The sequence below is a fragment of the Rattus norvegicus genome, chromosome 4, assembly GCF_036323735.1.
Source record: "Rattus norvegicus strain BN/NHsdMcwi chromosome 4, GRCr8, whole genome shotgun sequence".
Taxonomy (NCBI): domain Eukaryota; kingdom Metazoa; phylum Chordata; class Mammalia; order Rodentia; family Muridae; genus Rattus; species Rattus norvegicus.
In genome coordinates, this window is record NC_086022.1 from 10,600,014 (window position 1) to 10,622,941 (window position 22,928).

General features: G+C 48.0%; 3 protein-coding genes across 11 annotated transcripts in view; 1 reads left to right on the forward strand and 2 right to left on the reverse strand.

Moving 5' to 3' along the window:
- Galnt11 (polypeptide N-acetylgalactosaminyltransferase 11) overlaps nt 1–4,961 on the reverse strand; it is a 33,511-nt gene extending 28,550 nt beyond the window's left edge. For 2 of the 3 annotated variants that reach the window (NM_199393.2, NM_001271319.1), the window contains exon 1: nt 4,784–4,961. The gene's annotated coding sequence lies outside the window, so the exon portion shown is untranslated. The remainder of the gene's footprint in view (nt 1–4,783) is intronic. The other variant, XM_063285940.1, reaches the window with a different exon arrangement.
- Nucleotides 1–22,928, forward strand: part of Kmt2c (lysine methyltransferase 2C) — a 402,268-nt gene that overhangs the window by 246,316 nt on the left and 133,024 nt on the right. The window lies entirely within an intron of this gene.
- Nucleotides 7,247–22,928, reverse strand: part of Galntl5 (polypeptide N-acetylgalactosaminyltransferase-like 5) — a 49,922-nt gene continuing 34,240 nt past the window's right edge. For 5 of the 7 annotated variants that reach the window (XM_039108062.2, XM_006235958.5, NM_001025148.1 and 2 more), the window contains 2 exons: nt 10,152–10,301; nt 7,247–7,529 (listed from right to left, as the gene is read on the reverse strand). In XM_039108062.2, the coding sequence (XP_038963990.1) occupies nt 7,332–7,529; nt 10,152–10,301 (348 nt within the window). In that variant the 3' untranslated portion in view covers nt 7,247–7,331. Of the gene's footprint in view, nt 7,530–10,151; nt 10,302–18,307; nt 22,903–22,928 lie in introns of those variants that run through there. The other 2 variants (XM_063286461.1, XM_039108060.2) reach the window with 2 other exon arrangements.

Below are 22,928 nucleotides of genomic sequence, written 5' to 3' on the forward strand. Positions count from 1 at the left end.
GAGGAAGCTAAGAAGGAGGGCCACCCTGTAGAAGGTCCAGCAATCTCAATTAATCTGAACCCCTGAAACCTCTAGACACTGGCAGCACACACCAGCTAAGATGAGGCCTCCAACACATACAGCAGGACTCCTATGCTGGGTTCCGTCAGAGAAGATGCACCTAACCCTCGAGAATGGAGGTCCCAGGAAGTTTAGAGGTCTGATGGGATGGGGACATCTTTGTGGAGACACAGGAGGGAGAGGTATGGGGGAGGGAGGAGGTATGGGATGTGGAAGGGGACAAGGAGGGGAATAAAATCTTGAGTATAAAAATAAATTTTAAAAAGTCCAACACAAACATTCCTTAAAGCCAAAAAGAACACAAATACTACACTACTAACATAGCTCAGACGCGGAACTAAGTAATGCTACTGAGAGAAATAAGCAAACTTACACCAAAAACAAAGCAAAACAAACCAAAACAAAAACAGGAAACTGGAGACAGAAGCCAGCAAAAGACATTAAAGCACACAGTTCAGAACCTGGCACAGGTGAGCGAGCCAGGGCAGGCAGAGCTGGGTCCCGGCCCTGCATCCTCTGAGCAGTGGCTCTGCGCTCAGCAACAACAGCCCTCACACAGACAGCAGAAGAGGTGCTGCGGGCTAAGGGACAAACCGCAGCAGGGAGTCGGCAGCTACCTGTGAGCAACACATGTTTCGTTGGCACTATCGCAGCACACAGGAATGCTTCATATTATCCTAATTTCCGTAAATCTAAAGCTATTCCAAAATTAAATAATAGTTTAAGAATGGGAGGCATCAAAGTAGAGATGAGTTTATCCTAGAAAATCATCTTGAAAAGAACTATCACAAGATTTCAAACTGTTAATTTTTAGGGTCTAGAGCTTTTCATAATAAATGCTTTTTAAAAACAAAATACAAGCCAATAATTGTTCTCTTAATATCATACTACTTGTATGAAAATGGGCTTTTATGGATTTTGGTTTCTAGGGGTTGTGACATGAATACTATGGCTAAAATTAGGCCCTGGTGGGGATGTAGGCAATGTCATCCCTCCTTCCTAAGGTCCCGAGATAAACTGAGGCAGGATTCCACCAACATTCACTCTTCAGAGCCGGTGAGTGTCTCTTCCTTGCAGAGCACAGGTGAGGGTCACTAAGTGGACGGCTTTCCCACTGTTACAGAGATGGAGTCCCCTCCCTTACAGTAGTTTGTAGAAGAAACTCAGGCGATAGTCTCCTGGCTCCTACTGGCTGTCTATGAGGGAATGTAGGTCTGCACAGCTGAACTCCTTGACTCAGAGGGTAGGTATATACAACATATATACAATCGGGCCCTGAGCTAACTCTTGCCCACGGAGTAAGAGAGCACAGACTAGTCATGATTGTATATATCAACTATGTCTTCCTCACTACTAACTTTTCCACAAAAAGCCATGCAGGTTTCACTGTACCTTTACAAGTGTGTACTTGAACAGCAGAATACTCAGATGTGTGTGGAAGAGGGTGCACAGTGCAGTAGAAAGGACTGTGTGCCGACTCTGTCTCCTAACCCCTGGTCTGCTCTTCAAACTCCAGTGATCCCCCAGCCAGTGGCTGGGGAAACACACACATCTGGAAAAGCAATGAGGCACTCCCAGGGACTTCTGCAATACCTGGGAACAGTTTTGGTTGTCACATTAAGGTTGGCAAAGACCAGGGAGACTACGTATCCCTAAAAGGTTAGGGAGACAGGGGTGGAGAATTCTTACAGAGGCAAAGTGAGTATGGAATCGCTGTAGCAATAGACCGCCGTGTCTTAACTACACCATCACCAATACTACAGCTACAATGTTATGCTACAGTTTTCCGTAATAATACTGAGCAGAACACAGTAAAGCATATATATTCTCTCATATTTCTTATAACTTCATGTGAGTCTACAATTACTGCAAAACAGAATGCTTAATTTTAAAAGAATGCACGAACATATAGTTCCTAAAATGCAAGCATTTAAAAAGTCCCATCTATCTTCTCAGTAAGGAACTGCTAATGATTTTTGCATTGCCCTAAGAATTCTTGAACATATCTGTGTGTATGCACATGTGTGTTTATGGGGACACATTCCCCTGCCTCCACTTCTTCAAAGACCTCTGACTAACTTGGCAGCCTTTTTAAATATCTTGAGAAGGTTCAGGGATTTGGTAAAATGAAGCAGAATTACCCAAACATTTTTATTTTTATTTTAGATTTCTTTTTATTTTTAATCATACATAAATAGGGTCTGCAGAGTCCAGAGGTGTCTGACCCACAGGCAGTTTCAAGTCACCAACATTGGTACTGGGAATTGAGCTGGGTTTCTCTGCAAGAACACTATTTCCTCTTAACCACTGAGCCATGTTCCTAACCCTACCTGAAAGACTTAGAGATTAACTGGTCAATGAATTGTAAGGGCTTTAAAGCTAGTGGAAGTTTTAACTGTAGAAAAGCAGGCTGGCTCTGCCACAGAGAATAACCTCGTCAGAAATGCATAGAAGAAATGAACTGGACATGGTGTAGTTCACACTGACAACCCAGCATTTGGGAAGCTGTGGCAGGAAGAATGACAATAGTTTGGGCCAGCCTGGGCTACAGAGTGAGGAGGGCTATTGGGAGGTGGGATGAAAATCGATAGCTAGTGTCCTTAAGCAATTCCATTCCTTAGCTTAGGAAGGAAGTCCTGACAGCTCTGTACAAAACAGTTTGGGATAGAGGGAGAAATGTTTAGACTCAAGAAGTCAGTGACAATCAACAAGGAGAAGCCATCTTGGCTTGACCTTGGGCTGTGAAACTCAGCGGGAAAGGTAGAAGAACAGAGACCAACTATCTATACTGGTCAGACTGAAGGAAATCACCTAAGGAAGAAGAGGCCATAGCACCAAGCTTTCAAGTCTTGATGACCCAGAACAAGGGTCAGGGGTGAGCTGTTACATTCAAGATAGGGAGGTGACTTCACACTGGAATCTTCACAAAGAAACTTAAAAGACACAGAGGAACTACATGAAACTTGGTGCAGCGTGGGTTTAAGTAACAAAGGTAGATCAGGTGGAGAACAGATATTAAATATACTCTGGGGCTCTGGAAACTATGGAGAAGAACCTATGAAAAGACCTCAGAAGGGTTCCAAGGAACATCCAGAAGATGTGCTGACAGGCACTATGAAAGACCGCAGTACGGAGGCTTTTCAAATAGGAACCAAGCAATTCAAGCCTTACATATACATCCCAAAGAATGAAAGCAGAGAGACTACATGCCGGGATTCTCTAGAATAGCAGAAACTATAGAATGAATTTCTGCATATACAGGGGGTGGGGGCTGTTCGAGTGGTCCAGCTAGTCCAACAATGGCTGTCGACTGATGCAAAGTCCAAGAATCCGGTAGTTGTTCAGTCCACAAAGATGGAAGTCGACACTGGAATCCTGAATAAACAGGCTCTGATGCCAGCGAAGGAACGGACTTTCTAGTATGGATGAGAGCAAGCGGGCTTCCTTATTCCATATCCTTTATAAAAGCTGCCAGCACAAGGTGTGCCCTACACTAAAGGTAGATCTTCGCACCTCAAAGATACTGATTAGACACGGCTCTCCCCACTTCTGATGATTTAATTAAGCAGAAATCTCTCACAGTTGTGCCCAGGCATTTTTGAGTTTTAATTAATTCCAGATGTACTAAGATTGACAACCAAGAACAGTCATCATAGAGACTCAAACAGATACACATAAAGCTGAATGAAAAGGAAGACCATGGATCCCACTTAAAATGAAGTAACTAAACCAGGTAAATTCATAGAGACTGAAGGAGCAGGGGTTCCTGCCCTCTGTGTACAGTGTCTGTCCTGAGTGATATGTTTTGGAAATATATAGCACTGACTGTAAGACAACATTATGAATGCACCTGATGCCATCCGATTGTACTATTAAAACAATACAGCAAACCCCACGTTATGTATACCTTATAAGAAAAGTAGTAGTCTAGAATTGTGAAGAAAAACTGGCAAGAAACAGCACAGAAATGTTAGAGATAAAATTGCAGGGTAATCAAATACAAAGTATAGACTACCGAGTGCTGACATTTCGGTTGCAGAGCTCTGTGGTGGCAGGCACACTCTGAGGGTAAGAAACTTAGGCTTATTTCCTGTTTTTCTTAAAATAGTATTTCAAATTAAAGAAGAAATAAGTAACTATTTTATTGGGCACACAGATTGGAAAGGGTCTCCAAGGTCTCATTTTGTGTCTGAAGATAAGCAACCAACACCACTGATGGCTCTCATAAAGTAAAAGGTCTAGACCAACTCGTTAATGTGAAAATGCAGCTAAGCAATCATAAGCATGCTAATATTCACCAAAGGGAAAGATCTGACAGACAGGTGGCAGGTCCTTCTACTTTTATATTTAATGCACTAGTTTGGGGTGTATGGAAACCATACAAGGTAATTTCTTTAACAAGCACATTCCGAAGGAAACAGAAACATGCATCCTTTTTGTCTTCCAGCCTCCAGTACGGACGCCGTCCAAATCCTGACCCGCGCAATAACAGCAGTAAAGATAAAATCGGTATTATTTCTGGTAAACCACAACACCGGCTGGAGGTCACGGCCACCGAGAGCTCGGCCCCGCGCAGGGCACACACTGCTGCTGAAGCTGGAGACAACTCGGGCCTCACAGGCCACCGAGCCTGCTATAGCAGCTGCGTCCCTTCAGGCCGCAGCCCACGCTCAGGCGCCGACGTAGGCCGCGCGGGGTCAAGCGCCGCGGGCCGGCTACTCACCGCGACACCCGCAGGCCGGGATAGCGGCGCTCCGGGGCACGGGCTGTGGCATCTTCGCTCCCGCCACAGCCCGGGCCGAGCCGCACGAGCCGCGCCGCGCAACGCGGCCCACGACACGCAGCCTTACGGAGCCGCGCTCCAGGGCTCACGTCACGGCACGCATGCCCCCGCCTCCGATGACGTCACCGCCCGCGGCCTGGCGTCATGAGGCCCGGGCTCCTCCCCGCCTAGCGTGGAGGTAAGCTCTGTCCTGTAGGACCTCGTTGTCGCTCCAGAGCGAAACAGACAGAGGAGGGGATGACGACTTTTTCACGGGAAGAATGTGAGGGAATTTTAGCAGCTCTAACGGAATGTTAGAAGGTTTGGTAGTTGGTCCAGTGGTACTGCAGTACATTGGCGGATATCTAAATATTTAATCTTGTCATCTCAGCCTGCTATTCAGCCAAGTCTTTTTTTAAAACCTGTGATGTCTGGTAGAGCAACAGGACATATGTAAGGAGAAAATTCATTGTCCCTTATTTCTAAGAAAACACCAACTCCTAAACCAATAAATCGTTCTAGCTAGGAAACCCAGGATACTGTCCTCCTTCATTAACTGGCTGTGGTGACTTGAAATGTCCTACACGGGCCTGTGTGTGGAGCTTGGTGCCTGTTGGTAGTGCAATTTCCAAAGATTCTGGAAACTGTAGAAGTGGGGCCAACCTAGAAGGAGGAGGATCGATCGGGGGATGTCCCTTTGAGGGTCTTACCTTGTCCAGTGGTCCAAGTCTCCTGCTGGGCTTCCTGCCCATCATGAAGTAAATAGCCTGCCCCATATACTGCTGTTACCCTGATGATCTGCCCAAGTGCAATGGCCAAGCAACTATGCAATGAGCCCTCAGCAACCATGAGCCAAAATAAATCTTTTCCCTTCAAGTTGTCATCACAGTGGCACAAAGTTAACTCATACCAAATACCTACTAGTATTGTCAGGCTGTAGGATGCTATGTGAGGTTACCTAGGTCTCTCCACAGAGATGAGGTCCTGATGACCCTTACCTATGTCCTTCTATGGCCATTGCCCTCAGTCAAACAGTTGCTGCTCAATGCCAAAAAGAGTATCTTTCATAGTTTCCATTCTTGTCCACAGCATCTGAACTGGAACTAGTGGTTATTGAAGGGCTGGCTCTCTCTTGCAAGGGCAATAGCATAGAGCGCTTTCGTACACCACCACCATGTGTCTGTTACTTTTCCTGTACAATGTTCCTAACGAAAACCACTTGAGGGTCTATTCTGGCCACAGTTTGAGGGTACAGCGTCCATTGTGTTGGGTAAGCCATGGCAGTCAGAAGTATAAGGCAGCTTGTGACAGTTCATCCTTGGCGGGGGGGGGGGGGGGGGGAGCAGTGCTCATCTTACAACCTGTTTTGTGTTTCCTTTTTATTTCCTTTGATCTCTGCACCATGTGTTATGGCCACCAATAGCCCAGGTAGGCTTTTCCTACTCCGCTAAACCTCTCAGGAAAACACAAAGACATGGCCAGAGCCTTTTATCCCAGCACTGGGGAGGACAGCAGAGACAAGCAGATATCTGAGTTTGGGCCCAGCCTGGTCTACAGAGCTAGTTCCAGGACAGCCAAGGCTACATGGCTTAACCCTGTCTGAAAAAAACAAACATTCTGGATGCTCAGTTCTGCTAGAAGCCCCTGGAAACACTCTTCCAGTGACACGAGGATGGGAAGATTGTGTTTGCAGGGACTATATCTAGCAGTCCTGTCAAACATCTCCTCTTTATTGTCCTTTCAGTGTGTTTCTTACAGAATTTTCTTTGTAGATTTTGTGAATTACTCCTCATTGACCTTAAACTCACCTTCACCAGGGTAAGCCCCACACCATTCTCCAAACCTCCAAAGAAGTTCCTTAGGCATTGAGGACTCAGTGGGTGTGGCAGGCAGGGACTAGCTGCTTCTGTCCCAGTCCCTGCACAGCTGAGAGCTGGTTAGAGAACAATGGGACATAACTGAAGAAATATCAGGAAAGCTGTGGGTCACAGGTTAGAGGATGGAGGGCACAAATATGAAAATAGAAGCAGAAAAGAACAGCGACTCAGACTAGAAAGGCCAATGAGAGCGCTTGGGGAACCAGCCTGGCATGTGTGGGAACCAAGACACCCAGCCGAGACTTAGGAACCTAGCCAAGGCAGGAGGGCTCTCTGTGAACACTTTCATGAGGCAGCTGTGTCAGCCGGTCAGGTGGCTGGTGGAAGCTCCAAGAGCAGAGAACAGGGGCCTATGCACCGTCACAGCCAAGTGAGTTGGTCAAATAATCATAACCCACACACTTTATCCAGGTCAGTCATACACCAGCATCTGAACTGTAAGACAGCTTGCTTCTCTACTGCCAAGGTCTTTATGCCCAGAACTCCAGTGGCAGATGAGCAACAAAGGAAGAATTGTCACTAGAGGTAAAGAAAGGGACTCCTGAGAGATTGGCCACTCTGTATTTTTCATTGCATTTTACATAATTGTATGATGTTCCAAATTTGTCCTGTGGTATGAATATGTTGAGGAATCAGGGGACATTTTTACCCTTTGCTAACAAAAATGGTTTTGTTCCTTTTCCTCGGTTGAGTGGCTCCAACTCTGGAAAGATATTATCCAAATACCACTGGAAGGATTTGCAACCCAGTCGTTTCCTTAATTCAACACGGTCACTAATATTTCCACAGGATACGTGTGTCAAAGAAGGTCTTTGAAGAAAAAAGTTTTCCTAAATGAAAACAAAGAGTCATTTTACTAAACAAAACAAATCTTTGGTGATCGGGTCATGATAGCACACATCAGGACATGTTTCCACTATTGGAATAAAATTGTCCTTTCCCCTTGTGATCTAGCAGTTTTCTGTGAGGTTAAAATATTTGACCTTCTAGGAACACGTGGTAGGACACATGATATTAAAAGGAGGTGATATTTTAAGACAAGTTAACTAAAACACAAGTGGCTAGGTTCACCTAGTCCCAAGTGAAGGACTTTTTAAAATACATCATTTTAAGTAGGAGGGCCCACTTTTAATCCAGATCTTATGAGGTTGGAAGATCTACCTTTAATCTGGGTTATAACTTCTGCTGGCAGCCTTTATAAAGATTATAAAAGAAGAAAGCTTGAAACACTCTTTCTTTACCTGTTTGCTCTCACTCTCTCTCTGGCAAGTCTATCCCGTCACTGCCATTAGAGCCTACTTTTTCAGGATTCCAGCATACACTGAAGACCCACTGAGACACCCAGCCTCCTGGACTGAACAACTAGTGGATTCTTAGATCTTCCATTGGTAGACAGCCAGTGTTGGAATAGCTGTGCTACAGCCTATAACCTACTCTAATTTATAGATAGATAGATAGATAGATAGATAGATAGATAGATAGATAGATAGATAGATGATGATAGATAATAGATCATTGATGTAGATATCAATGATATATATTAGCATATAATGAATATATATATATATTCAGTCTATCAATTCTATTCATCCAGAGAACACTGATACACCGAGGAGTACAACCAGTGAGCCATCTCTCTAGCCAACCCACCTTTTTTATTTTTTTTTGAGAAGGGGTCTCATTGTGTAGACCTGGCAGGCCAAGGACTCACTGTGTAGACCAGACTGGCCTGGAACTCATAGAGATCTATCTTCCTCTGCTCCCAAGTGTTAATCTCAAAGGTTAATTTGGCTCACTTTTTGTTTCATTGGAAGAGAATACAGCATATACATTACTTACCATTGTGCTTTACCGATGCACCAGTGCTGGTAGTTGTGTGTGTGTCTATAACTTATGGGTTTGCAGTGCTGTATAGAACTAGAGCTCCTAAATATATTCCATTCTATTCCTTTTCCTTGTTTTTAAATTTTTATTTGTTAAGGCAGGTTCTCATTCTGTAGCTTTGGCTGGCCTTGAACTCACACAGACCTACCTCTGCTCCTGATCAAAGGTGTGCTGTGCCAAGACATTTGGGGTGTGTGTGTGTGTGTGTGTGTGTGTGTGTGTGTGTGTGTGTGTATCTTTGTAGAGGTATACCTGAGTACAGGTGCCTGCAGAGACCAGAAGTGTGGTCTGACCTCCTGGAGCTGGACTTAACAATAGCTGTAAACTACCTGGGTATGGCTGCTGGCAACTGAACTCAGGTCATCCACTGTGTAGTACATGCTATTTTTTTTTTGATTCTTTTTTTTGGAGCTGGGGACCAAACCCAGGGCCTTGCGCTTCCTAGGTAAGCGCTCTACCACTGAGCTAAATCCCCAGCCCCCTAGTACATGCTCTTAACCTCTGGCCCATAGCCTTCTCCTTGGTGTTTGAGACAGGGTCTTACATTGCCTTGCTTGAACTTGCTATCCTTCTGCCTCGGCAGGAATTCTCTGACAGCTCCACGATTATAAAAGAAATCTCATTTTTACTTTCATAATTTAAAAGCTTGAACTATAGCAACTGCTGGTCCATTTTTGTCACCTTGACACAAGCTGGAGCCACCTGGGAAGAGGCTCCATCAGATTGGCGTGTGGAGCATTTTCTTGACTGCTAACCATTATAGGAAGGCCCAGCGTCTATGATGGTATCATCCCTGGGTGGGTGGTCCTCAGTCATATAAGGAAACACGCTGAAGAAGCCACTGAGAATAAAATAGTAAGCAGTTGTCTCTGCCTGAGTTCCTGAATCTCTAGACAACAGTCTGTGATACGAAGTATAAGAAAAATAACTTTCCTCATCTAAGTTACATTTGACCAGTGTCTTATCACAGCAACAGGAAAGCAAGCCAGGACAGAAACATATGATGAAGACCAAGACACTGTGTCAGAGACCCACTGTGCATCTGTGTATAAGGAGATTCATCCTTATTTCTTTATGTAGGGCACAGAGATATGTTCTTGGGAAAAACAGACATAATCAAGGGCATAGCTTGCACATAGAAATCTTTGACTGTTGGTAGAAAAGGAGTTCACATGTGTTCATGAGACCTATGCCAGCCACATGTCCTGGGACACTGATGGTGGCTGGATAGGTAAACCCGGAAGGAACGGCTCCTGATGCTGCATCAGGAAGGGGATGCTTTGACAGTGGTAGGGAAGACGACTTCCCCACGGATAAATGGATCTGGCTGTGGGGAACAATTCTGCAGGTTGATTTACTTCCAAGGAACTTGAATTTTACTAAGACTAAAGCTTAAAAAAAATTAATTGCAAGGACAACTGCTTAAGATTTAGCAGTGGAGAGCAGGGCCAGTGGTGAATGGGTGAGAGACTGAAGGGCTCCACACATGAATACAGTTTGTATCTGAAAGGTAGAAGAGTCTTGAGAACAGCCTGGAACCTGCTCTCGCCAATCAGAGGCATACTCACCTTGTATTCATCCAGCCAGACGTGAACCACTCGAAGTAAATTCTTTGACAAGGCACTCTGGTTTACAAGTCTGTTTTTACTCAGTGCCTTATTGTTATGTCCAACCCGAGAGCAAGGGAGTATGAAGAGCTGGCCTCCACACATCCAAATCTAGACAAGACCATAACTGATTAATTTACTTGTAACTGGCAGCTGCTTTAGCACATGCCCACGTGCGCCGCGAGCGCACACACACACACACACACACACACACAATATATTTGGTTGCTGGCTTGCTTATCAAGACAGGTAGCCCACATTAGCCCCCAAACCCATTCTCTGGGAGGGATGCTGAGTTTCTGATGCTCCTGCCTCTACCTCCCCAGTGCCAAGATTGCAGTGGTGCCACATCTCACTTGGATTATGCCGTGCTGGTGCTCAATACAGGGCTTTGTTCACACCAGGCAAGCACACCAGCAGCTGAGCTATACTCCCAGACCCAATCTCTAATACTTAGTCCATTTATTTTATTTCATGTAATAAATTTAATACATTAAATTAATTTAATACATTAATCAAAGTCTTATACCGTAGGTGCTATGATCATATGCTCCCCCATTTACAAAGAAGAAAGTGAACATACAGATTGATCAAGAAGTTCGCCCAGTAATATGGAGTAATTTAGTGGCAGATTCAAATTTAGGAAGTATAGTCCAAAAGTTTGAGTTCTGAGTGGCAAATGATTCTCTTTCTTTCCTTCTGCATATTTCTAGGTATGAGCAATGCCATGCCAAGTTCTGGCTGAACTCAGTTACTTGTATTTATATACAAACGCTTCACAGCATATATTGTAATAGCCTCATTCACTATGTGAAAGCAAGATATGATCGTTGAAAAGTGTTAAATATAGGGAAAATATGTGTACCCTTAGACTTGAGGTTACTCAATATAATTCATGTATACGTGCGGTGCGGACACACATTAAGATAACTTACTGTTTTTATATGAGTTATGCAAATTGGGAAACCTAGGTTGATGGCTTAAAAGGGCTTCCCACAAGAACAAGGATCTGAGTTGAATTCCTGGAACCCATGCAAAAATCTGGGTGTGGCTACACCACCTGCAATCCCAGTCTGAAGGGACTGGGGGTGGAGACAGGATGCTCATTGGGGTTGACTGGATGCCAACATGGCAGAAACATAGTGAACTTGATTAACTAAGAGATCATGTCTCAAGGAATAAAGGTGGGTAAGTGAAGCAGGATAGAGGACTCCTGACTAATGCATGCACCTGCACACCTATGTGTATACACACACACACATCAAAACTAAGTCTTATTTGGAAATTTTAGAAGTTTCTAATTTTGTTACAAAAGACAACACAGAGCAGAGGCGAGCAGAGGTGAGCAGAGGTGACCAGAGGTGAGTAGAGGTGAGGAGGTGAGAAGAGGTGAGCAGAGGTGAGCAGAGGTGAGCAGAGGCGAGCAGAGGTGAGCAGAGGTGAGCAGAGGTCAGTAGAGGTGAGAAGAGGTCAGTAGAGGTGAGAAGAGGTGAGCAGAGGCGAGCAGAGGTGAGCAGAGGTCAGTAGAGGTGAGCAGAGGCGAGCAGAGGCGAGCAGAGGTGAGCAGAGGTGAGGAAGTGAGCAGAGGTGAGTAGAGGTGAGGAGGTGAGCAGAGGTGAGAAGAGGTGAGCAGAGGTGAGCAGAGGTGAGCAGAGGTGAGCAGAGGTCAGTAGAGGCGAGAAGAGGTCAGTAGAGGTGAGAAGAGGCGAGCAGAGGCAAGCAGAGGTGAGCAGAGGTCAGTAGAGGTGAGAAGAGGTCAGTAGAGGTGAGAAGAGGTGAGCAGAGGCGAGCAGAGGTGAGCAGAGGTCAGTAGAGGTGAGCAGAGGCGAGCAGAGGTGAGCAGAGGTGAGGAAGTGAGCAGAGGTGAGTAGAGGTGAGGAGGTGAGCAGAGGTGAGAAGAGGTGAGCAGAGGTGAGCAGAGGTGAGGAGGTGAGCAGAGGTGAGTAGAGGTGAGCAGAGGTGAGCAGAGGTGAGCAGAGGCGAGCAGAGGTGAGGAGGTGAGCAGAGGTGAGTAGAGGTGAGCAGAGGAGAGCAGAGGTGAGCAGAGGTGAGCAGAGGTGAGAAGAGGTGAGAAGAGGTCAGTAGAGGTGAGCAGAGGTGAGGAGGTGAGCAGAGGTGAGTAGAGGTGAGCAGAGGTGAGTAGAGGTGAGCAGAGGACAGTAGAGGTGAGCAGAGGTCAGTAGAGGTGAGCAGAGGTCAGTAGAGGTGAGCAGAGGTCAGTAGAGGTAAGAAGCGGTGAGCAGAGGTGAGCAGAGGCGAGAAGAGGTGAGCAGAGGTCAGTAGAGGTGAGCAGACGTGAGCAGAGGTGAGTAGAGGTGAGCAGAGGCGAGCGAGGTGAGCAGAAGCAAGCAGAGGCGAGTAGAAGTGAGCAGAGGTGAGCAGAGGTGAGGAGGTGAGCAGAGGTGAGAAGAGGTCAGTAGAGGTGAGCAGAGGCGAGCAGAGGTGAGCAGAGGTGAGAAGAGGTGAGCAGAGGTCAGTAGAGGTGAGCAGAGGTGAGCAGAGGTCAGTAGAGGTGAGCAGAGGTGAGCAGAGGCTAGCAGAGGTGAGCAGAGGTGAGGAGGTGAGCAGAGGTCAGTAGAGGTGAGCAGAGGTGAGCAGAGGCAAGCAGAGGCGAGCAGAGGTGAGTAGAGGTGAGGAGGTGAGCAGAGGTGAGCAGAGGTGAGCAGAGGCAAGCAGAAGCGAGTAGAGGCGAGCAGAGGCGAGCAGAGGCGAGCAGAGGCGAGAAGAGGCGAGCAGAGGCGAACAGAGGTGAGCAGAGGTGAGCAGAGGTGAGCAGAGGCGAGCAGAGGTGAGGAGGTGAGCAGAGGTGAGTAGAGGTGAGCAGAGGTGAGCAGAGGCGAGCAGAGGCGAGCAGAGGTGAGGAGGTGAGCAGAGGTGAGTAGAGGTGAGCAGAGGTGAGCAGAGGTGAGCAGAGGTGAGCAGAGGTGAGAAGAGGTGAGAAGAGGTCAGTAGAGGTGAGCAGAGGTGAGGAGGTGAGCAGAGGTGAGTAGAGGTGAGCAGAGGTGAGGAGGTGAGCAGAGGTGAGAAGAGGTCAGTAGAGGTGAGCAGAGGCGAGCAGAGGTGAGCAGAGGTGAGAAGAGGTGAGCAGAGGTCAGTAGAGGTGAGCAGAGGTGAGCAGAGGTCAGTAGAGGTGAGCAGAGGCGAGCAGAGGTGAGCAGAGGTGAGCAGAGGTGAGCAGAGGTGAGCAGAGGTGAGTAGAGGTGAGCAGAGGTCAGTAGAGGTGAGCAGAGGTCAGTAGAGGTGAGCAGAGGTCAGTAGAGGTGAGCAGAGGTCAGTAGAGGTAAGAAGCGGTGAGCAGAGGTGAGTAGAGGTGAGGAGGTGAGCAGAGGTGAGAAGAGGTGAGCAGAGGTGAGCAGAGGTGAGGAGGTGAGCAGAGGTGAGAAGAGGTCAGTAGAGGTGAGCAGAGGTGAGGAGGTGAGCAGAGGTGAGTAGAGGTGAGCAGAGGTGAGTAGAGGTGAGCAGAGGTCAGTAGAGGTGAGCAGAGGTCAGTAGAGGTTAGCAGAGGTCAGTAGAGGTGAGCAGAGGTCAGTAGAGGTAAGAAGCGGTGAGCAGAGGTGAGCAGAGGCGAGAAGAGGTGAGCAGAGGTCAGTAGAGGTGAGCAGACGTGAGCAGAGGTGAGTAGAGGTGAGCAGAGGCGAGCGAGGTGAGCAGAAGCAAGCAGAGGCGAGTAGAAGTGAGCAGAGGTGAGCAGAGGTGAGGAGGTGAGCAGAGGTGAGAAGAGGTCAGTAGAGGTGAGCAGAGGCGAGCAGAGGTGAGCAGAGGTGAGAAGAGGTGAGCAGAGGTCAGTAGAGGTGAGCAGAGGTGAGCAGAGGTCAGTAGAGGTGAGCAGAGGTGAGCAGAGGTGAGCAGAGGCTAGCAGAGGTGAGCAGAGGTGAGGAGGTGAGCAGAGGTCAGTAGAGGTGAGCAGAGGTGAGCAGAGGCAAGCAGAGGCGAGCAGAGGTGAGTAGAGGTGAGGAGGTGAGCAGAGGTGAGCAGAGGTGAGCAGAGGCAAGCAGAAGCGAGTAGAGGCGAGCAGAGGCGAGCAGAGGCGAGCAGAGGCGAGAAGAGGCGAGCAGAGGCGAACAGAGGTGAGCAGAGGTGAGCAGAGGTGAGCAGAGGCGAGCAGAGGTGAGGAGGTGAGCAGAGGTGAGTAGAGGTGAGCAGAGGTGAGGAGGTGAGCAGAGGTGAGAAGAGGTCAGTAGAGGTGAGCAGAGGCGAGCAGAGGTGAGCAGAGGTGAGAAGAGGTGAGCAGAGGTCAGTAGAGGTGAGCAGAGGTGAGCAGAGGTCAGTAGAGGTGAGCAGAGGCGAGCAGAGGTGAGCAGAGGTGAGCAGAGGTGAGCAGAGGTGAGGAGGTGAGCAGAGGTCAGTAGAGGTGAGCAGAGGTGAGCAGAGGCAAGCAGAGGCGAGCAGAGGTGAGTAGAGGTGAGGAGGTGAGCAGAGGTGAGCAGAGGTGAGCAGAGGCAAGCAGAAGCGAGTAGAGGCGAGCAGAGGCGAGCAGAGGCGAGCAGAGGCGAGCAGAGGTGAGCAGAGGTGAGCAGAGGCGAGCAGAGGTGAGGAGGTGAGCAGAGGTGAGTAGAGGTGAGCAGAGGTGAGCAGAGGCGAGCAGAGGCGAGCAGAGGTGAGGAGGTGAGCAGAGGTGAGTAGAGGTGAGCAGAGGTGAGCAGAGGTGAGCAGAGGTGAGAAGAGGTGAGAAGAGGTCAGTAGAGGTGAGCAGAGGTGAGGAGGTGAGCAGAGGTGAGTAGAGGTGAGCAGAGGTCAGTAGAGGTAAGAAGCGGTGAGCAGAGGTGAGCAGAGGCGAGAAAAGGTGAGCAGAGGTCAGTAGAGGTGAGCAGACGTGAGCAGAGGTGAGTAGAGGTGAGCAGAGGCGAGCGAGGTGAGCAGAGGCAAGCAGAGGCGAGTAGAAGTGAGCAGAGGTGAGCAGAGGTGAGGAGGTGAGCAGAGGTGAGAAGAGGTCAGTAGAGGTGAGCAGAGGCGAGCAGAGGTGAGCAGAGGTGAGAAGAGGTGAGCAGAGGTCAATAGAGGTGAGCAGAGGTGAGCAGAGGTCAGTAGAGGTGAGCAGAGGCGAGCAGAGGTGAGCAGAGGTGAGCAGAGGCTAGCAGAGGTGAGCAGAGGTGAGCAGAGGTGAGGAGGTGAGCAGAGGTCAGTAGAGGTGAGCAGAGGTGAGCAGAGGCAAGCAGAGGCGAGCAGAGGTGAGTAGAGGTGAGGAGGTGAGCAGAGGTGAGCAGAGGCAAGCAGAAGCGAGTAGAGGCGAGCAGAGGCGAGCAGAGGCGAGCAGAGGCGAGAAGAGGTGAGCAGAGGTGAGGAGGTGAGCAGAGGCGAGCAGAGGCGAGCAGAGGCGAGCAGAGGCGAGCAGAGGCGAGCAGAGGCGAACAGAGGTGAGCAGAGGTGAGCAGAGGTGAGCAGAGGCGAGCAGAGGTGAGGAGGTGAGCAGAGGTGAGCAGAGGTGAGCAGAGGTGAGCAGAGGCGAGCAGAGGCGAGCAGAGGCGAACAGAGGTGAGCAGAGGTGAGCAGAGGTGAGCAGAGGCGAGCAGAGGTGAGGAGGTGAGCAGAGGTGAGTAGAGGTGAGCAGAGGTGAGCAGAGGCGAGCAGAGGCGAGCAGAGGTGAGGAGGTGAGCAGAGGTGAGTAGAGGTGAGCAGAGGTGAGCAGAGGTGAGCAGAGGTGAGAAGAGGTGAGAAGAGGTCAGTAGAGGTGAGCAGAGGTGAGGAGGTGAGCAGAGGTGAGTAGAGGTGAGCAGAGGTCAGTAGAGGTAAGAAGCGGTGAGCAGAGGTGAGCAGAGGCGAGAAAAGGTGAGCAGAGGTCAGTAGAGGTGAGCAGAGGCGAGCGAGGTGAGCAGAGGCAAGCAGAGGCGAGTAGAAGTGAGCAGAGGTGAGCAGAGGTGAGGAGGTGAGCAGAGGTGAGAAGAGGTCAGTAGAGGTGAGCAGAGGCGAGCAGAGGTGAGCAGAGGTGAGAAGAGGTGAGCAGAGGTCAGTAGAGGTGAGCAGAGGTGAGCAGAGGTCAGTAGAGGTGAGCAGAGGCGAGCAGAGGTGAGCAGAGGTGAGCAGAAGCTAGCAGAGGTGAGCAGAGGTGAGCAGAGGTGAGGAGGTGAGCAGAGGTCAGTAGAGGTGAGCAGAGGTGAGCAGAGGCAAGCAGAGGCGAGCAGAGGTGAGTAGAGGTGAGGAGGTGAGCAGAGGCGAGCAGAGGCGAGTAGAGGTAAGCAAAGGTGAGCAGAGGTGAGCAGAGGCGAGCAGAGGTGAGTAGAGGTGAGGAGGTGAGCAGAGGTGAGTAGAGGTGAGCAGAGGTGAGCAGAGGTGAGAAGAGGTGAGCAGAGGTGAGCAGAGGTCAGTAGAGGTGAGCAGAGGTCAGTAGAGGTGAGCAGAGGTCAGTAGAGGTAAGAAGAGGTGAGCAGAGGTGAGCAGAGGCGAGCAGAGGTCAGTAGAGGTGAGCAGACGTGAGCAGAGGTGAGTAGAGGTGAGCAGAGGCGAGCGAGGTGAGCAGAGGCAAGCAGAGGCGAGTAGAAGTGAGCAGAGGTGAGCAGAGGTGAGGAGGTGAGCAGAGGTGAGAAGAGGTCAGTAGAGGCGAGCAGAGGTGAGCAGAGGTGAGCAGAGGTCAGTAGAGGCGAGCAGAGGTGAGCAGAGGTGAGCAGAGGTCAGTAGAGGTGAGCAGAGGTGAGCAGAGGGTTAGGGTTAGGGTTAGGGTTAGGTAGAGGTGAGTAGAGGCGAGCAGAGGTGAGCAGAGGTGAGTAGAGGTGAGCAGAGGTGAGCAGAGGTGAGAAGAGGTGAGCAGAGGTGAGCAGAGGCGAGCAGAGGTGAGTAGAGGCGAGCAGAGGTGAGTAGAGGTGAGCAGAGTTGAGCAGAGGCGAGCAGAGGTGAGCAGAGGCTAGCAGAGGTGAGCAGAGTTGAGTAGAGGTGAGCAGAGGTGAGCAGAGGCGAGCAGAGGTGAGCAGAGGCTAGCAGAGGTGAGCAGAGGCGAGCAGAGGCGAGCAGAGGCGAGCAGAGGCGAGTAGAGGTGAGCAGAGGTGAGTAGAGGTGCCTGCCACTAAGCCTAATCACCTGAGAACCCCCAGAGGAGAGAGGGAGCTGACTCTTGGAAGCTGTTCTCTGACCATACATGTGCTGTGGCACTGCATGCCTCCCCTCCACATGCCCACTCATATCCATTAATCGTCAAGAACATTTTGCATCTATTTATTTGGAGGTGGTGTACATGCCACAGTGTGCATGTGGTGGTCAGAGGACAACTTTGAAGAACTCAGTTCTCTCTCCCATGTGGTTCTCAGGGATCTAACTGAGGACATCAGGTTTGTGGCAAATGCCTTAACACACTGAGCTGTCTCACCAGCCCCACATACTAAGAATGTGGTTCTAATATAAATCTTGTGGATATAATTTGTCCATGCATGGTATATTTGCTGTAGCCATTCTGTCTCCTGGACTCCAGTAACACCAGCATTGCATTAGAACTTGGTAGGAATGTAAGCCCATGAGCCACAGACACCAGAAATCAGAAATTGTGAGGGTCTTTGTGTGAACCTGATGCACACTCGGATTTGATGACCTCTGTTCTAACTCATCAAGACCGTAAACTCTGATTCTGTGGATATTTTTCTGAGAAAATTCACTTGATCATTAGAAAACAATAATGGTATGTTAAGAACTTCACTGAAGCATACTGTGTGGGGTTGAGAATGTCTTAGTTGGTATCGTGTTTATCAGACATGTTCAAAGTCCTTGGGTTCAAGACTGCCCTTGGCAGTCCACAACTGTAAACCAGCACCCAGGAGGAGGAGGATCGGAAGTTCAAGGTCATCCTCCACTAAATATAATATTTAAGACCAGCCTGGACTTCATAAGACCCTTGTCTTAGAAAAAATAGATGGGGTTGGGGCAGAAATTCACAGATCTCAAAAAAAAAAAAAAAAACAAAACAAAACAAAAAAAACCTTCAGATTCCTTGTCTAGAAGACACAGAGGAAAAGGCCTTGGGCCCGAAGTCCAAACAAGCAGATTCCTTCATTGGCCTATCCAATGGTTCTGTTGCCTCTGCCCTGTCTGGATCAGATTTTCTTTGGAAATTGTGAGCTAAACAGTTGATATAGACCTCTGTCCTGGGTGCTCCATCATGGAGCGAAAGCTGACTAAAGGGATCATGTTTCATTCTCTTTTTAAAAGAAAACTAAGGAAACTTGAAAAGCTGTTACATTGTTAATGTGGTAAACAGTAACATTTTTATAATTACCATGAATACCAATTTTTCCAACTTTTTAAACATTTCTTTATTATATGTGAGTACACTATAACTGTCTTCACACACACCAGAAGAGGGCATCGGATCTCATTACATATGGTTGTGAGCCACCATGTGGTTGCTGGGATTTGAACTCAGGACCTCCGGAAGAGCAGTCAGTGCTCTTAACCACTAAGCCATCTCTCCAGCCCCCGAGCATTTTTTTCATATGTGTTTTTGTCTGCAAAGGCGGGAAGAGAGCATTGGATGCCCTGGAACTGGAATTACAGTGAGTAGCGAGCTGCCAGATGGTTGCTGGGAATTGAATAATTGAATCCTCGTCTTCTGGAAGAGCCGCCAGTGCTCTTAACTGCTAAGCCATCTCTCCGGCCCCTTTTCTATCTGTTTGTTTGAGACATTCGCTGGTTTCAAGAGATTATGGCTATATGTACAGAACAGTAAACAGACGTCAAAAGAAAATAGGGAACAAAACTAAAAATTTCCTTCAAAAACTTTGTCAAGAAACAAGTTGAAGAAAGTGGCAGATTTTAGCCCAATTTCTATAGGACCCAGATAACGGTTTGTTTATCCTTTTGTTTTACTTTGTTGTTTTGACACAGGAGCATGTAGCCAAGGCTGGCCTCAGAATCACTATATAGGTAAGAATGAACTTGAACTTCTGATCCTCCTGCTGGAGGTTCAGGGATTATAACGTGTGTGCCACTGTGCCTTGGGTTGGGGGTTGAACCCAAGATTTTGTGCATGCTGGGCACACACTCTAGCAACTGAACCATATCACTAGGTTGCTCACAGATCTCCTTATCCCTAAAGAACATACTCCAGCACTGACAGGACTTTAAACTAGAAGATAAAGGAAGAGTTGTGGCCATTCCTACGTAGTGAGCACAGGTATATCCAAATGGATGTCCCCCTTTAAGAGCAAATCTAAAGTACACAAGAAACAGGACTAGGGAGGACACCAGTTGGGAGCGTGCTTGTCCAGAATGCTTGAAAAGTGCTTGCAGTTCCTTGGATCTGGATCCTTCTTGTAACATTTTCTCTTTAACCCCTTCAGGGTCAGTGAGCCTGGGCCAGCCTGTTTGGCAAATGGCCACGTGGGTGTCAGACAGTACTGAGCCAGTCATATGACGGAAGGCATTCGGATGGGCTCCCGGTGAACAGAGAGGCAGCAACATCTGTAGAAATCAGACATTCTAGCCAAGACCAGGGCTGCTATAGCAACATCAACATTTAAGAGGAATAATTGCTTGTGGTTTTAAGCTTCTGCATTTTGATGCAGTTTTCCACATACATTTACAATGTACTGACCAAAGTTCACTGACAAACAAGGCACTACCTCTTTCCTAACACGAGGAAAGTACTTCTTACATTGTCATCAGTTTTACGTTGACTTAGTTCCACAAACTCAGAGTGCAGATTCAAATCCCAGTCAGTAAACATTTCATCTCACTTTTCCTCATCTTGGGTCTGAGGACACACTGATTGTGGACTTGTGTTTCATAGGCCTTGGCCAGGAGAATGTCTGCCCACATCAGAACTACAGGAGCTGGTCTGGCTTGACTTTTATCTTCCTGCCGTTCAGTGTGAGAAGAACATGTTCCACATCGCAGCTGCTCATGGACATAACTCAAGACCTCAACTAAGCCAGAAACTAAAGCCCAACCCAGTCAGCTTCTTCTGAGTCGTCCTGAGAGCATATGCAAGGGAAAGCTAAGTGTTACAATTTACATCATTCCTCTCAGAGGTGCTTTGTTACACAGCATAACTGACACTGAGATGATAGCTGACTAATTCCTAATATCCTTAGCAATTAAAATTCTGAGCAGATGAATCAAAAACCCATTATTAAGAGGAAAGGGTTGGAAATCTGCTTACGCCCTCATCAGTCAGTGTATGAGAACTCTGTAGTGCACAGATGGTTGTTTTCACATCAGAGACTCTAACAGGCTTAGTGATCTTGACTAGGACTTTGGCTGGAGGCAGGTGGATCTCTGAGTTCAAGGCCAGCCTGGTTTACATAGCAAGTTCCAAGACAGCAAGGACTACACAGAGAAACCCTGTCTCAAAACCAAAAAAGAGGTTCAGTCTTGGGGATGAGGCTGAGAGACAGGATTCCACTGAGGTCGAGGCGTCTCAGTGTTTGGTAGCATACCTTGTCCCATGGCAGTATAGAGGGATGCCGGGACAGAGATCTGGTACTGGAAAATGAGCAAGCTAAGACTTCACGTGGTCAAGGCCCATTGAGTGCCAACCAGGATTGTGAAGCCACAAAAGTCTGAAGCTGTTTTGGGAACCATTCGAGGGCTGGGTGTGAAGCATAGCCATGTGGGCATCGGTGAACCACTCCTCTCCCTGATCTGTGACAACCATAGAAGTCAGCAACCAAAGCAGAAGGTGGGCACTGAAGGCTTCTCCCACACGTGTCTTCGAGAACTGAGAACAGTAGAGATGTGCTAGCTGAGCCCCAGGACCAGAAACTGAGTCTACATAAGGCAGGAAGCATAGTACTCACTGTTTTTGTGAAGTTGGGAAGTAGTCTAAGTTCTCTGTGTCTTTGTTTTCTTGTTTAAGAGAGATCGTGGCAGTGCACATCAGTAAGGACTGAGTTAATATCTGTAAAATGTTTCAGCAATGTGGGTTGTGTGTAAGAACCCATCCAATAAACCACACAAATTTAATCCTTCAAATCCTTGAGATGGATGTCAAACTACTTCAGGAGCCATCCCAAGAAAAAGATGATTCAGTCCCCCTTTAATATGACCACAGAGTACTCTGCATTTCTCCACTGTTTATCCAAGGAAAATTAAATAGCTGTACCCCAACAGAACAGAAGGCCATGACATCAGACATCACGTTTACACTGCGCACTGCTGTATTTAACACTGCTCCGTGTCCTTATGATGATTGATTAGGTTGTGGACTTGGCAGGATCTAAAATCTTGTAGGCGCATCTGTGGGGAGTGTCTTGGTTGGATTTATTGCAGTAGGAAGACCCTAACAGCGGGCTGCACTTTCCCATGGACTGGGGTTCTGGACAGCACAGAAAACAGTGCGCTGAACAAAAGTTCATCTGTCTCTGCTTCCTGAGGATGGATACAGAACGACCAGCCAGAGCAAGTTCTTCCCCATCATGACAGACGTGTGTGCTCACACTGTGAGCCTAGATAACACCTCGAAGTCAGTCTGTCAGGTGTCTTGGTCATAGGATAGGGGACTGCTGCAGTCCTCAGAAAACACTGCGGCATGAAGGAAGGGCAGGGCTGTGATTTCTTCTGAACACTTGGCCTGTGGCACTGCTTTTCTAGGAAGGTGAACTCCTTTATTGACTGAATTGAACTTGAGCAGATCCCTGGAGAGATAGTCTCCTGGTGACTGGACTTTAATAGTACCATCAGCGGTGTCAGCCATGGGAGCCATTTGTAGCCATGATCTTTCAGTCCCTTGTTGCTGCTGTTGTTTGTCTCTTTGTTGTGGTTGTTTGGTTAGTTGATTTTGGTTTGATTTTTTTCAGTTTTTTAAAGACAAGGTTTCAGGTTTCTCTGTGTATCCCTAGCTGTCCTGGAATTCATTTTGTAGAGCAGGCTGGCCTTGAAATCAGAGGTCCACACCTTTGTTCCTCCTGGATAGGATCTCATATACAGTTTTGGGGTGGGTTGGGGTCTGACAGTGGGTGCTCCCTATTGGCTTGGTCTGAGATATTAGGGATGCCTCATCTACATGAGGAAGGGCTTGGGGCATTGCCCCTATGTGACTGATGGCCACAAATCTCTCTATGGAGGGCTGTGACTACGTGACAGGGGCCTGGTGCTGGGAGCAGGCAAAGCTCCTACTATCCCTTCAGGGTCTCTGGGGCTTCTAGCCTTAGTTCAATCTTCCCAGGCTTCCTCTCACAGTCTACCACCTTGTAGGATTCCAAGTAGAAGCTTGAAGAAGAAGACATTTGCTGAGGTATCTGTGTATACACAGCAAGTCTATGAAGCCTGGACTGAAAAGGACAAAAATGAATAAAATAGGGCTGGCCAGAGGGCTCAGTCAGTAAAGTACTTGCCACAAAAGCATGAGGATCTGGGCTCCATCCACAGAACCCACTTTAAAGAAGAAAAAACAGGGTGGTTTTTGGAGGATTCCTAGGGCTCACTGGCCTTAGCCTAAAAAGCAAGTTCTAGTCTAACGAGAAACTGTCTCAAAAAAAAGGCAGCCAAAACCTAGGGAATGATACCTGAGGTTGATCCTGGGTCTCTTCATGAACACAATGACTAAAATGGCGAGATACCAGAAAGAAAGGAAAAGGAGGAAAGGGCAGAAGGAAGGGGAAAGAAGGGAAGAAAGGAGAGGAAATAAAAATACCAAACAGGAAAAGGGAGAATATAACTAGCAAGATAATCAGGAAAGGACCCACATAGATTTAAAATATCTTATTAGTTTTCTTCACCATGCAGATGGTCCTAATGAGTGTTTTCCTGAGCCCCGCCATCTGTTGCATGAACTTCTGTGTGTCACCAGACAGTCCTGCATGTTCACGGAGAAAACACGTA